The sequence below is a fragment of the Ceratotherium simum genome, chromosome 2 (assembly GCF_057802395.1).
Source record: "Ceratotherium simum simum isolate JZ-2026a chromosome 2, ASM5780239v1, whole genome shotgun sequence".
In the NCBI taxonomy this organism is placed as follows: Eukaryota; Metazoa; Chordata; class Mammalia; order Perissodactyla; family Rhinocerotidae; genus Ceratotherium; species Ceratotherium simum.
In genome coordinates this window covers 18,844,080-18,858,742 of record NC_141901.1, presented here as the reverse complement: position 1 = coordinate 18,858,742, position 14,663 = coordinate 18,844,080, and the positions used below count along the sequence as shown (strand labels likewise).

Below are 14,663 nucleotides of genomic sequence, written 5' to 3'. Positions count from 1 at the left end.
AAAGGTATAACATATGTGTAATGGGAATACCAGAAGAAGACAGAGAGAAAGGAATAGAAGCACTATTTGAAGAAATAATGACTGAGAATTTCCCCCAAATTAATGTCAGACACAAAACCAGGAAGCTCAGAGAACACCAAGCAGGACAAATATCAAAAACACCACACCCAGGCATATCACATTCAAACTTCAGAAAATCAAAGATAAAGAAAAAATCTTGAAAGAAGCCAGAGCAAAGAAACACCTTACCTATAAAGGAGCAAAGATAGGAATTATATCTGACTTCTTCTCAGAAACTATGTAAGCAAGGAGACAGTGAAGTGAAATATTTAAAGTGTTAAGAGAAAAAAAACAGCAACCCACTGTTCTGTGCTCTGCAAAATTATCCTTCAAAAGTGAAGAAGAAATAAAGACTTTCAGACAAACAAAAACTGAGAGAATTTGTTGCCAGTAGACCTGCCTTGCAAGAAATGTTAAAAGTTCTTCAGAGAGAATAAAAATGATATGTCAGAAACTCATATCTACATAAAACTCATATAAAGTAGAAATAGACAATCTGAATAGGTCTGTATTTAATAAAGGAATTGAATTGGTAATCAATAACCTTCCAAAACAGAAAGCACCAAGTCTAGATGGGTTCATTGGTGAATTTTACCAAACATTTAAGAAAGAAGTTATACCAATTCTCTACAATCTCTTCCAGAAGATAGGATTAGAGGGACGACTTCCTAGTCTATTCTATGAGGCCAGCATTACCCTAATACCAAAACCAGACAAATACATTATGAGAAAAGAAAACTCCAGACCAACATCTCTCATGAACCTAGATACAAAAATTCATCAAAAAAATTAGCAGATCAAATCCAAGGATGTAAAAAAAGAATTATACACCATGACCAAGTGGGATTTATTCCAAGTATGCGAAGCAGGTTGAACATTTGAAAATCAATTAATATAATCCACCACATCAACCAGCTAAAGAAGAAAAATCACATGATCATGTCAACAGATGCAGAAAAAGCATATGACAAAATCCAATATCCATTCATAATAAAACTCTCAGCAGACTAGGAACAGGGAGAAATTTCCTCAACTTGATAACATCTACAAAAATCTACAGTTAATATACTTAACAGGGAGAACCTAAAAGCTTTCCCACTAAGATCAGGAACAAGGCAAAGATGTCCCCTCTCACTACTGTTTTTAAACATCATATTGGAAGTCTTAGCTAATACAAAAAGACAAGAAAAGGAAATAAAAGGTATATAGACTGGGAAGGAAGAAATAAAACTGTTTTTGTTTGCAGATGACACGACTGTCTATGTAGAAAATCTGAAAGAATCAACCAAAAACTCCTGGACTAATAGCTGACTACAGCAAGATCGCAGAATACAAGGTTAACATACGAAAGTCAATCGCTTTCCTATATACCAGCAATAAACAAGTGGAATTTGAAATTAAAAACACATTACTCTTTACATTAACACCGCCTCAAAAAAAAACTTAGGTATAAATCTAAAAAAAATGTACAAGGTCTATATGAGGAAAACTATAAAACTATGATGAAAGATATCAAAGAACTAAATAAAGGGAGAGATAGTCCATGTTCATGGATAAGAAGACTCAATATTGTCAAGACATCAGTTCTTCTCAACTAGATCTATAAATTCAATGCAATCCCAACAAGTTATTTTGTGGATATTGACAAGCTGATTCTAAAGTTTATATGGAGAGGCAAAAGACCCAGAATAGCCAACTCAATATCAAAGGAGAACAAAGTCAAAGACTGATGCTACCTGACGTCAAGACTTACTATAAAGCTATAGTAATCAAGACCATATGGTATCGGTGAAAACACAGACAACCAGATCAATGGAACAAAATAGAGAGTCCAGAAATAGAACCACATAAATATAGTCAACTTATCTTTGAGAAAGGAGCTAAAGCAATACAATGGAGTGAAGAGGTCTTTTCAACAAATGATGGGTGATGCAACAACTGAACATCCACATGCAAAAAAACGGATCTAGACACAGACCTTACACCTTTCACCAAAATTAACTCAAAATGGATCATAGAGCTAAATGTAAAACATAAAACTATAAAACTTCTAGAAGATAACATAGGAGAAAACCTAGATGACGCTGGGTATGACAACGACCTTTTAGGTACAACACTAAAGGCACTAATCATGAAAGAAAAAACTGATAAGCTGAATTTCATTAAAATTAAAAACTTCTGCTCTGCAAAAGACAATGTCAAGAGAATGAGAAGACAAGCCACAGACTGGGAAAAAATATTTGCAAAAGACAAATCTGATAAAGGACTGCTATCCAACATGTGCAAAGAACACTTAAAACTCAACAAAAGAAAACAAACAAACACAATTAAAAAATGGGAAAAACACCTGAACAGACACCTCATCAAAGAAGATACTCAGATGACAAGTAAGCATATGAAAAGATGTTCAATATCATATGTCACTGGGGAACTGCAAATTAAAAATACAATGAGATACCACTGCACACCTATTAGACTAGCCAAAATCCAAAACACTGACGATACCAAATGCTGGCGAGGATGTGGAGCAACAGGAACTTTTGTTCACTGCTAGTGGGAGTGCAAAATGGTACAGCCATTTGGAAGACAGTTTAGCAGTTTCTTACAAAACTAAATATACTCTTCCCATATGATCCAGCATTCTTGCTCCTTGGTATTTACCCGAAGGAGCTGAAAACTTATGTCCACATAAAAACCTGCACACGGATGTTTATAGCATCTTTATTCATAACTGCCAAAACTTGGAAGGAATCAAGATGTCCTTCAGTAGGCGAATGTATAAATAAACTGTGGTACATTCAGACAATGGAATGTTATGCAGCACTAAAAAGAAATGAGCTATCAAGCCATGAAAAGACATGCAGGAGCCTTAATTGCATTACCAAGTGAAAGAAGCCAATCTGAAAAGCCTACCTACTGTACGATTCCAACTATATGGCATTCTGGAAAAGGCAAAACCATGGAGACAGTAAAAAGATCAGGGGTTGCCAGGGACTGGGGTAGGGGTAGGGAGAGATGAATAGGCAGAGCACAGAGGATTTTTAGGGCAGTGAAATTATTCTGCATGATACTATAATGATGAACATATGTCATTATACATTTGTCCAAACCCACAGAATGTACAACACCAAGAGTGAACTCTAACGTAAACTATGGACTTTGGGTGATTATGATGTGTCAATGATTGTAACAAATGTATCTCTCTGGTGGGGGATTTTGATAGTGAGGGCATGTGTGGGGGAGGCAGGTATATGGGAACTTGCTGTACTTTCCACCCAATTTTGCTGTGAATCTAAAACTTCCCTAAAAAATGAAGTCTACTTTTTTAAGAAAAGTACGCATTGAGCCTTCACTGCCTTGACAGTAATGCTACAAGTCTACAGATTTATTTCTCTCTCCCACTAAATGTAGGCAGAGGCTGGGTAATGTTCACTGTTGTACCTTCCAATGTAAGTGCTCATAATAGGCATGAATAATAATAACCATTATTTAGTTGTTAGACAAATAGTTCCTAAGCACCTACTGCCAGATACCATTCTTCTCTGAGGGTACAGCAATGAACAAGATAGACACAGTCTCTGAGTAGGGAAGATGGTCAAGAAATAAGCAAGATAAATAAGAAGCGTAAACTCAAGTAGTGATAAGTGCCACGAAGAAAGAAAACTAATGGTAATTTCTTAAGCACTTAATATTTGCCAACCACTATATTAGGAACTTTATATTATCAATCTTAAACCTCATATATCAATTAACCTCACAACCTACAAATCAGGGTTATTTTTCATTTTCGTTTTATAGATAAGGAAACCAAAGCTAGGAAACCGAACTTGCCCAATGTTGCAGAGCAGGTAAGAGGGGCAAAACTGGAAACAAACTTGTTTCCTGACTCCCAAGGCTACGCTCTTAACCATTACATTCTATGCCTCATGCATGAATCTCATGACTAAAAGAAAGACAGGAAAACTGCTTTTCCCATAAAGTATCTTAAACTCTGAAAGGAAAGGGAAGCATGTCTGGCACTTATGACAAAGTCTATGGAAATACATAAAATGTTTTCAAGCTTTATATGTGATCGACTCTTCTCTATGCCATGGAGGAATTCGCTTCACTGGCAAGGGCAGTGCCATTCTTGCTGGTTGCTGGTGCATCATCTTTTGCACATGAAAGTGTTACTATTCCAGGTGTCATGAAGTATGGATTTATGATTACTATCCCTATAGTGGTAATATATTTGCATAAATCCTCCCAAGCTTTCTCATTTGCTATACCCCTATCCTCCAAGAAGAGTACCCTTTGGGAAGCAGTGGATTCAGGTCAGGGGATTTGGCCTGAGCACATCAAATAAACAGAAGCACTCCATGCATACTGACCCAACAGTGAGCTTCATGGCCCATCACCTATCTAACCATCTAAGATCACTGGCCAACATCCAGTTTTGTTTGGGTAATATCCTCCTCCAAAAACCTCTCTTATTGTCTCTGTCATAGAACCTAGCTCTTATCTCCCAAGGATTGTTAACAATTTTAATTATATACATTTATTTGTATGCTGATTTAATATTACTCTCCCACACTAGCCATTAAGCATGAAGAGGGCAGGAGTCATGTCCACTATTATATACACAGCACCTTGCACAGTACATGGTACATATTAAACATCTGGTAAATATTTTAATAGATAATGAATAGGAGCATTGATGTTCAAGTGAATTGCTCACAACTGTGTGATGGGAATATCCCTCAGGAAATGCAATTTCCAAGGAAAATCAACCGAGGTAGTAGAGAAGAAGATAGCTGAGGGAGAGTCCCAAGTCATCCCTTCCTTTAAAAATGACATTAACAAATCCTGGGAGGTGATATGGTACGCCTGGAAAGAGCTTCCAAGTCAGAAAGAGGTGGGTTTTAATTCCAGCTCTGTCACTTACTGACTGAATGTTTCTGAGCCTCACTTTTCTCATGTGTAAACATGGGGGTAATGTAATGATAAATGAATTAAATGAGATAAAGCCTGTGAAAATGCATGGCTAACAAACGTGGGAAGAAGAAATAAGTTCAAAGACTCACTGAATTAGTCTCTTCTCTGTGACCTAAGCAAGCAAATTCAAGTCAGATTGGTCTTAAAGCATAATGTTTATGGATGGCTTCAATCTTTATCTTCTCCAAAAGTCCTCCACTGGGAGAATTCACATTTCTTGAAATCAAGGAATAATTTGGATTATTGGTCAGTCCTTTCCAAACTGTGACCTGAGTGCCACTAGTGGCTTAGCAAAAGTTTCTGGAGACGTCGTTCACCCCTATTCTGCTTGTCCTCAGTATTCTGCTTACTTTTGATACCAGATATGCAGATCAGAGAAAGAGAGAATGATCAAGAAATAGCCCAAAAGTAGCTCATGTGTCAGCTTCCCGAAGAAAAATCTAGATATTTGTATAAACATTTCATGGTTCTCAGTGAGGATCACTGCTGAGGTAGGTTTATCCCTACATTTGACGTTGGGTATTTTCAGTTGTACCTAACTCCCTTACTTTTTTTAATGGTATGGTGGGAAGAATATATTTTTAAGTGGAACGTACGTTTGAAGTTAGAGAAAAGAAAATCTCAAAACCCCAACATAAACAGCTAAGCCACAATTCAAACACTTGCCCTTGTTTAAAAGGAAGCCAATGAGCCCTAGAATTAACTCTGAGCCATGGTCAGAAGCACAGAAAACAGGATTCCTTCTGAATTTCTGATTGCCCAAGTAAGGGATAAAGCAAACACATGGAATTAGCCATACATGACTTCAAACCATTGTCTACTGGTCAATCATGAAGGCTCATATTAGCAGAATGAAAAAACTATAAAAAGTTTTTTTAAAAATCACAGAAAGCAAACAGTTCCATATGAGAAAAGCCACATAATTGGAAGTCTTAAGGAAAATCAAAGCTTGACTTCGAATAAACTTTTCTCTGATGGGAAATAAATACTACAGCATCTGCCTTCAATCCATTCTTGACTGGTTAGGATTAGCACATCCTATAATAACTTATCAGTGTCAATTTCACAAAGGATAAACAATCTACTATTAAGAAACTAAGATAAATCATTAAAAAAAAAAATCACATCAGAGACCCAAAAACAAGTCTACCACAATCTACTAATAAGAAAATAACACATCAAACTTATCTTCAGAAAAGGTAAATTCGTGCAACTTAACTGCTTATCTCCCAATTATGGACATTAAAACTCCCAATAACCAATTTAAGAACCCAGTGTTTCACAGAATCTGCATTTTGGTTAAAACCAAACAAAGATTAACATCTGTCCACAAGATCTAAGTGTGAGTAGGAAATGGAGTGGGGAAGAAGTAGTCATGTTGAAGTTTCTACATATATGGACAAATCCAAATTTCTGCAGAGGAAGCAAAAATGGGATCTATTTCTCTGAACTTCTGCAGAACATGTTAGAGTTTCATTTTTACACCGTCTTAAGTGGTTGTCTACTTGTTTGATGAATGGAAGCCTTATCTTTTACAGTAAAATATTAAGTTCTCAGGGGTAGATCCAGATTTTCTGGGGCTAGCATACATAATTTGAAGGGTCCACTCTAAGAAAAACATACAAAATTATGAACATAAATTATGTAGAGGGTATTGCAAGTGAGGGGCCCTGGAGGTTAAGTACCAGCAGCTTCACAGTAAATTCACCACAAGGGTGAGAACCAACCAAGTCTTATATTTCTGTTTCATCCATATGGTGCCTTGCAGAGCACTGGGTATTTTCTAGGCATTCAGTACTTGTTGATCCCATTCATTTCAGAAGCACGCACAAGATATGACTATGAGATTAAATTTAAGGCCAAGTCTTGGCCCATCCAAATGGTTCAGGACAAATCTTAACTCTTCGTTCAGTTATACCTTAAATGACAGTTTGCATTAAATGTAATTTGAATTCACATTGATTCTGTTATTTAATAATTGTCATCTAGTTAATATTTTAAAAATCTGACAAAGACTTTAAAAAATCATCAAATAAAAGTTGGATGTATATGAGTCATAGACTAAACACTCCAGTTCCTGTGTGTATGCCCACTATTTATGGCTACAATTCTTGTGCACTCCTTTACTGACTATGGACATCTGTGGCCTATTATCAGTGGAGCTACCCCATAAGTAGAAGAGGTTACCAATTCCAAAGAAAACTTGTCGGAGTTTTTGATGTGTTGACCTATTTCCTCATATTGTCTGCCAACAGTTAGCATACTGCATCCTTTTTATAAATACAAAATAGCTAAGAGAAAATTCATATAATTCTTCCTGTTCTATTTATAGGTGTGAGATGTTACACAAGCAAACAAATCATGAAAGAAATGACTCACTAATCCCACAGGTTTACACTCCAGGCTTAATACTTTAAGTACTACTGTGCAAAAAACTACAGAACTTTCTATCTATGTTCAAGTCCAGAGTTATAACCAGATCAATGTATGATAAAGAACAGACATTTTGTGAATGTTCCTGAATATGAACATATTAATAACCATTGATCCTAATGATTTCACTCTTTATGCATATATGAGGAAAATATCTTGAGAAAAACCCACTGTTAATAACCTTATTCACATTGGAATAGAACTTGATTATTAAAGGCCTTAAGACTGATAGATATGACTACATAAAAATTTTTTAAATGTCTTCATAAAAAAGAATATTAATAAACAACTTTAAAGCTAAGGAACAAATTAGGAAAAAATATCTCTACCACAATATAAGAAAAAAAAAATAATTTTGTTAATATACAAAGTGTTATAATTAGATCATCATTAATTAGATGACAAGAGTCCAAAATAAAAATAAGTAAAGGAGGGGCCAGCCCAGTGGCGCAAGCGGTTAAGTGCACGCGCTCCGCTGCGGCGGCCCGGGCTTCACTGGTTCATATCCCAGGCGTGCACCGACGCACTGCTTGTCAAGCCACGCTGTGGTGGCATCCCATATAAAGTAGAGGAAGATGGGCACGGATGTTAGCTCACGGCCAATCTTCCTCAGCAAAAAGAGGAGGATTGGCATCAGATGTTAGTTCAGGGCTGATCTTCCTCATAAAAAAAAAAAAAAAAGTAAAGGATATGAAAAGACAGTTCACAGAAAACACAAATGCCCAGTAAGTATTCTAAAAGATGCTAAACCTCATTCATAAATGTAAGAAACATAAATTTTAAAACAATGAGCTATTTTTGAATGAACAGATCACAGTAGAGATGGTTTCAACGGTAGAGATGAAAATATCCCCAGCTGGCAAGGGTGTGGGGAAAGCGAGTGAACAGGCACTCTCCTTCTCTGTGGACAGGAGTGTGGTTGGTGCAACTTTCCAGAGGGCAATCTAATGATATCTTTCACATTTCAAGATGCTTATATATTTTGACCCATCAATCACTCTTCTATGAAATTATCCTATAGAATTCTCAAACAAGTACTCAGAAGACATATAGTTAAAGACACTTTTTGCAGCATTGTTTAAAAATTTAAAAAACAAATTAAAAAACTGGAGAGAGCTTAAGATAGCTTTTCTCTCCCAGAAAAGTTTGGGAAGAATACAAAAGGAATGGTTTATAGTGATACGCGACTGGGACTAGGACTTGGGAAAAAGGAAATTTTTACTTCTTTTTTTTCACTTTGAATATTCTATAATTTTCTGAATTGTTTGAACTTTTCACTATACACATGGATTACTTCTATTTTTAAAATGTTAATATGTGTTGTGTGCCTAATTAGATTATAGTCTGTTTAATTTTTTCTTTCTACTTCCATATATTTCTTGAAACCTAATAAATGGAATTTGGGAAAAAAGTAGCAATATGAGAGAATGTTAATGTTTCTTTTTATACCCTTCTATGGTATAAGAATTTTTAACGTAAGCACATCTTACTTTCAAAATAAAAAAATCTAGTTAAAAATCAATATTTAAAACTCCAACAAAAACACCCTATCTTATTCCCTTCTGTATGCAGGAAACTCCAGGATATAAGGATTTGGATGAGGACTTGCATGATTCTAAAACAAAGATTTGGCTGGCAGTTTTCTTCCTCCCAATATCAAGTCAATTTAATACAAATTTTTTAAAAGACCAAGTTTAATTATATATAAAACAAAAATATGGGGGGGGAATATTAATCTGTGAATTATAATGTACTCTGCTCTACTCTATGTAACATGTGACTTAACAACATAGATCAAGGATGATATCTGTGTGCATATCCATGAAGCAGCCGAGGCATGGTGACTGTTAGTAGTTATTATTATCACCGTCATCATTATTATAGCCACCGTTCATTAGCTGCTTCCTATGGGTCTAATACTGAGCTCCATATTTCACACATATTAACACATTCAATTCTCACAACAACCCAATGAGATTCCTGGTTAATTGATTATTTAGTAGAATTATATAAAATTTTAAAAATATGGAGAAAATTTTAGGGTGGCAAATAGTAACTGAAATCTATAAATGAGTCTAGATTTATGGTATGAAGTAACTCTTTTATAGACTTATGAGACACTTTTACCAGACATAGATCATAAAGTGGCTCCTGAATAACCTTCCTTCCAGTTAATCCTTCCTCACACACCTCTCTCAGCATGCCAAGTGCAGGTGATTCAGAACTTTCCCTCTGCAAACAGGCTCACCTTCCTATTACCTGCCACTCTCCTTTAGAGTCTTACCTGTCCAGCAGCAGTTCCAGCACTTCTTTAGTGGAGGCAAAGCCTCTGTATGTTGACAGGAAGATGCTGATGTAGGTAAAGTCATTGTCCCCAAAAGCCGTCAGCAGGTTCTCCACAAGCTTCTCCAAGGTGCCAGCTTTTATGGTCCTGATCTTACAGGTCTCATACTGACTGACTGTATGTCCTGGAGGCAGCTGGTCCCCTTCAACCTGTACAAGAAATTCATGATTAAGATCAGGAGAAATGACTCCCTAAAGTAAAAGCGAAAACGTTGAAACAGCTGAAGCACAGCATGTCATGTTTTTCCTTGCTCTTATTTAACTTCCCTACAAGTCACATAAGGCAATCCTCTCACCTGTGAGTGTAGCAGAGTGGTGGTGGTGGGGGGGGGGGGTGTATGTGCGTACTCCCTTCCTCTCTAGAAGTAGAGGTATTACTTCATTGTGGTTACATTTGCTTCTACTTACTCTCCTATCAAGAACTAGGTTGCCAGCATATTTTATCAAGGATGTTTTCTATAACCCCAGGATCGAGTTTAGCAAATGTTATCAATCATTCCCTCTGTATTGTTCCATGTTAAGTTGTCAAACTCATTCTTAAAGACAGCTCCTACAGTGGGGTGCTGGAGCTGACTCATACTGGCTTTAGAGAGCTGACTGATAAACTGTTAAGATTTGTGTGAGCCAGCTGACATCATGTTGATAGCTTGAAACATCAGCCATGGTAGGAGTATATTCTCCATGGAAATACATGGAGATCTGACCATGGAAGGCAATATACTTTCTGACTCAGTATCATCAGCAATCAACTGAGTTGACTGAGAAGTGGCTGTACCAAGCAGCACTGGGCTAATCACTGGGGAGTAATGGAAAGAGTGGGTGGGTACATGACCCCTGTCTTCTGGAGACTTGCAGACTTGGAGACAAAAGAAGACATTTGCTCACGAGAAGTAGCTATCACATGAGAATGAAACTGTGAATGATACTGGTGGGCATAATTGCACCTTGGAGACACAAACCATAATACATAAGAACTGATTAGTGATAAAATCTCTAAAGCTTAAAAATTGAGGGCCAGCCTGGTAGCTTAGAGGTTGGCTTCGTGCACTCTGCTTTGGCGGCCCAGGGTTCACAGATTCGGATCCCAGATGTAGACCTACGCACTGCTCACCAAGCCATGCTGTGACAGCATCCCACATAAAAAATAGAGGAAGATGGGCACAGCTGTTAGCTCTGGGCCAATCTTCCTCAGCAAAAAGAAGAAGAATGGCAAAGGGTGTTAGCTCTGGGGGCCAATCTTCCTCACACACACACACAAAAAAAATTGAGTATGAGGGAAGAGACCCGAATTGAAGAAAAATACAGGTGTGCCTTACATTCCACAATAAATCTATGTCTAACCATAGAGAGATGCAACTTTCAAAGTTTAACTCATCCTTCATAGGCACTAGGGAAGATGACCTACCAAGAGGATCTTTTCCTAAAGCAAATAATCATTCTAAGTGATGCAAACAATCACCAGGCAATTTCTCTGAATTCTAAGTTTGAATTGTTTTATATCAGATTTTCCTAAATTGAAATCATCAGACGTGAAAATTAAAGAAGAGGGACAAAAAAAGAGAGAACTGAATCTCTAAATGATGACATTTTGCTTACTAAGTGGCACGTTTGCTTTCTCTTCACCTGGCCTGGCAGAAGTTAAACCACTGCAAGGAAACTGGCTGGCGAGATTGCTTTCAGTAAGACCACAGGGGTTGCAGTTGCTTTTAGAAGGGGTGAGAATAGCTTAATGTCACTGTGTCTAACTGCTAACAGGAATTAATATTAAGACTCCAGCTTATGCGGTAGATGACTTGATTTCTTTATTTAATTATTGAAAGACACTTTTAGTTTCCCAGAGAGGCACCTGGTTCAGGCAAAATACGAAATGTTTCTTTAGGCCTCTTAGGCCTGTTGACTCAGATCACAGCCTAATAATTGTTTTGTATCACTCCATACGTAGTTTTAGAACAGGGCTAACAGTATCCATCTGTCTCCCAGGAGCTTCAATTAACTTTAACCAGAAATAATGAATGAAAAAGATATATGGTTTCAAAGTCTAATTACGTTTTTAATTACTTGGTACAGCGTGGCCCTAAGTGTGTGCTGTACAACACTGGTTCCAAGACAAAAGGTTCCATGGTCAACTTTGGGAACTACAGAGTTAAACAAAGTCAACTACACTCCTTTACTGCAGAATTTCTTAGTCTTTAATATGCTAACATGTTACAAAACTCCAAGAGAAGGTTATGGCATAGGACATTTCCAAATAGATTTCCCTTTATTCTCAGAGCATCTTGCAGAACATTAGAATGAATATACTTTGATAACTATTAGCTTAATAAGTCACCATGACGCATTTAAAACTTAATTCCCATTTGTCACTTTTCACATAAAAAAAGAAAAATCAAGACATTATAAAATATAATGTCAATTTTTATCTTCAAACATCTATATTCCTTTGATCTTTCTTAATATCAAAATTTAGGCTGTTTTGTGTATTTTACTTTGTCATTTCAAAAGACTCCATCAAAATAATTCTCAGCCTGACTATATTAAAAAGTAGTAGTTAAAAAAATATACTTCAATGTCAAATGTTAACAACGACAACAAGAGGAATGGCTTCTCAGTCTCGAGGGATATTCAAACTCTAATTCTAGATCAAGCTTCCCTACCTTGTGACGATGTCAGGGCTCCCTTCCCAAACAATTTTATAATTTGATGATTCTTATTTTACTCACAATGCAAATTCCACTTTAAAATTAAATATTTTCTTATTGAAACTAACAACTATTTAAAAGAACTAATTTTTCCCTGAGTATTGATGTGGCCAAAAATTCAAACACAGAGAAAAATGCTTGTCAAAGGACCTGATGAAGTAGGTCCCTTTTCCTGCCAGAAAGCAGATTTGGCAGGAAGCCAAGATTCTCCCTTGGGAAGGGGATCATGTTACTCATTAACCCAGTCTCTTCCTTTCAATCCTCCTTTTACTCTGAAAAAAACCTCAGTATGCATGCCTGATCCCCGTATGTCCCTTTCACCGTTTTTGTTCCTCAGTGTTCGCATCTGTACATTAGGAAGAACCATGCCTGAGCTAACAGAATGGCTAATAAAATATTTTGAATATTTAGATTTTAAAAATCATTCTCTAAGTGCACTGAGTGAGCATCAATGACAGTATCATAAAATGAAGTAGAGGAATTGCTCTGGTGCTAAAACCATTCTCACAAAAATTAACAATGCATAGTAAGGTGTCAGAGCACTTGCTTAATGTCATTTTCTGCATATTTGCTGAGCACCCTAAAATCTACTTACTATAGCAGGGGGAAGAACAGGTTCTTGAAGATGAGTTCTAATTTACCATCATTCAAAATACAGTACATTTTATCTTCTTATTACTGGAATTACTTTGAAATAAAATTATACAAAAGTGAAACACAAAAATATATACTATGCCTTATGGTCAGCCTGGAGAAGCTAAAATTTTAGTTTCATTTTTGCAGCAAAATATTCAATAGCTACATAACCCTTTTAAGAGACTAATTTAGGATCTGTTTTTGTTTGTAATATCTCAATACCTTTGAATTCTAGTTTAAAAGAAGAGTAGGGGGAGGCGGGAAGAGAGCCTTGGCAGACAAGTGTTTAATAACCCAGACTTAGAGAGCAAGACCGGGAGGGCTGCGCCTGCCCTCGGGGTTAGCACGCTAACAGGAAACAGCTCAATCTGGATTTAATCAGAGACCATCGCTTTCCTGACAAGATCGTGATACTGAGGCCACAAAAATGTTTCATGATTGTTTTTTTGGCCAATCTTCCTGCCATTAGAATTCAGCTTTTCCTGAGAGAATATGTCTGACTCCTATGGGGCAAATATCTAAAACCCTGCCCAACTGTCCTAGCCGTGGAATTTCCATAATCATCAACTTTGGCATGAGGGGGACAGGAGAAAGAGAACGTGAGAGATGAAATGTGCCATATTTCAATTCTGCTTCCAGGATAGAGAAGTATACTCTTTCACCTTCTAAAACATGAACTGTTAACAACTTGGGTGTTTCTAATTTGAAAGAAAAAAATTTTTTTCTTCAATCAAAATAATACTTCAGTCATCTGATACTTGAATAGGGAATGTGCTAAGTCAACAGCCTCAGTAGACTGGGGACAGTATGACGCCTTCTCCAAGCGACGCTCAGTGTTCAGTACATCAGTTCTCAGGCATTCTGGCCTGAGCAGAAAAGTAAATAGTGAGTACTATTCCAGTCATAACTCCCTAAGAAAATCTAAAGCCATATCCAAGGTTTTATAGGCTTTAAAAAGGTACACATTGCTGTCTCTACATTCATCCCAGAACATGAAGGGTACATTTTATACTTCCTTTTCAAATGACCTACAACCACCATCCAGCAACAAGAAACCATCGTTGCATAGGAAATGCCACGAGATGACTCACAAATAAGCTCTGATCATCTGTCCATACTGCCCAAATATGTATGGATTAAATGTCCTTGCCATGCAAAGAAAAAATACATGTATGTAATGGCACACAGCAGAGCATCATGGCAAAGCCAGTGCATCTGAGTATAGTGAGCTATTTACACATGGGACATCCAGAGATGTAATGCATAGTCTATACAAAATCCTAGGGCATGTGGTGCAAGCTCACTGTCAGCTTCTGCTTTGTGTGAACTTCTATTTTGGGTATGAACTCACTTTTTTGCTAGGTTAGGGTTGCCAGGACGCCCAGTTAAATTCTAATTTCAGATAAATAACGAATAATCAAATAATTTGTTGGCACAAGTATGTATTTAGGACTTATACTGAAAAATGATTCGTTGTTTATCTGAATATTTCAAATTTAACTTGGCATCTTGTATTTT

The 14,663-nt window shown here is 36.8% G+C and overlaps 1 protein-coding gene across 2 annotated transcripts in view; it reads right to left on the bottom strand.

Annotated features, from left to right (window-relative positions):
• RGL1 (ral guanine nucleotide dissociation stimulator like 1) overlaps nucleotides 1-14,663 on the bottom strand; it is a 122,778-nt gene that overhangs the window by 74,877 nt on the left and 33,238 nt on the right. For both annotated transcript variants that reach the window (XM_087438820.1, XM_004424935.3), the window contains exon 3: nucleotides 9,752-9,960. In XM_087438820.1, coding sequence (XP_087294946.1) covers nucleotides 9,752-9,960 — 209 coding nt within the window. The remainder of the gene's footprint in view (nucleotides 1-9,751; nucleotides 9,961-14,663) is intronic.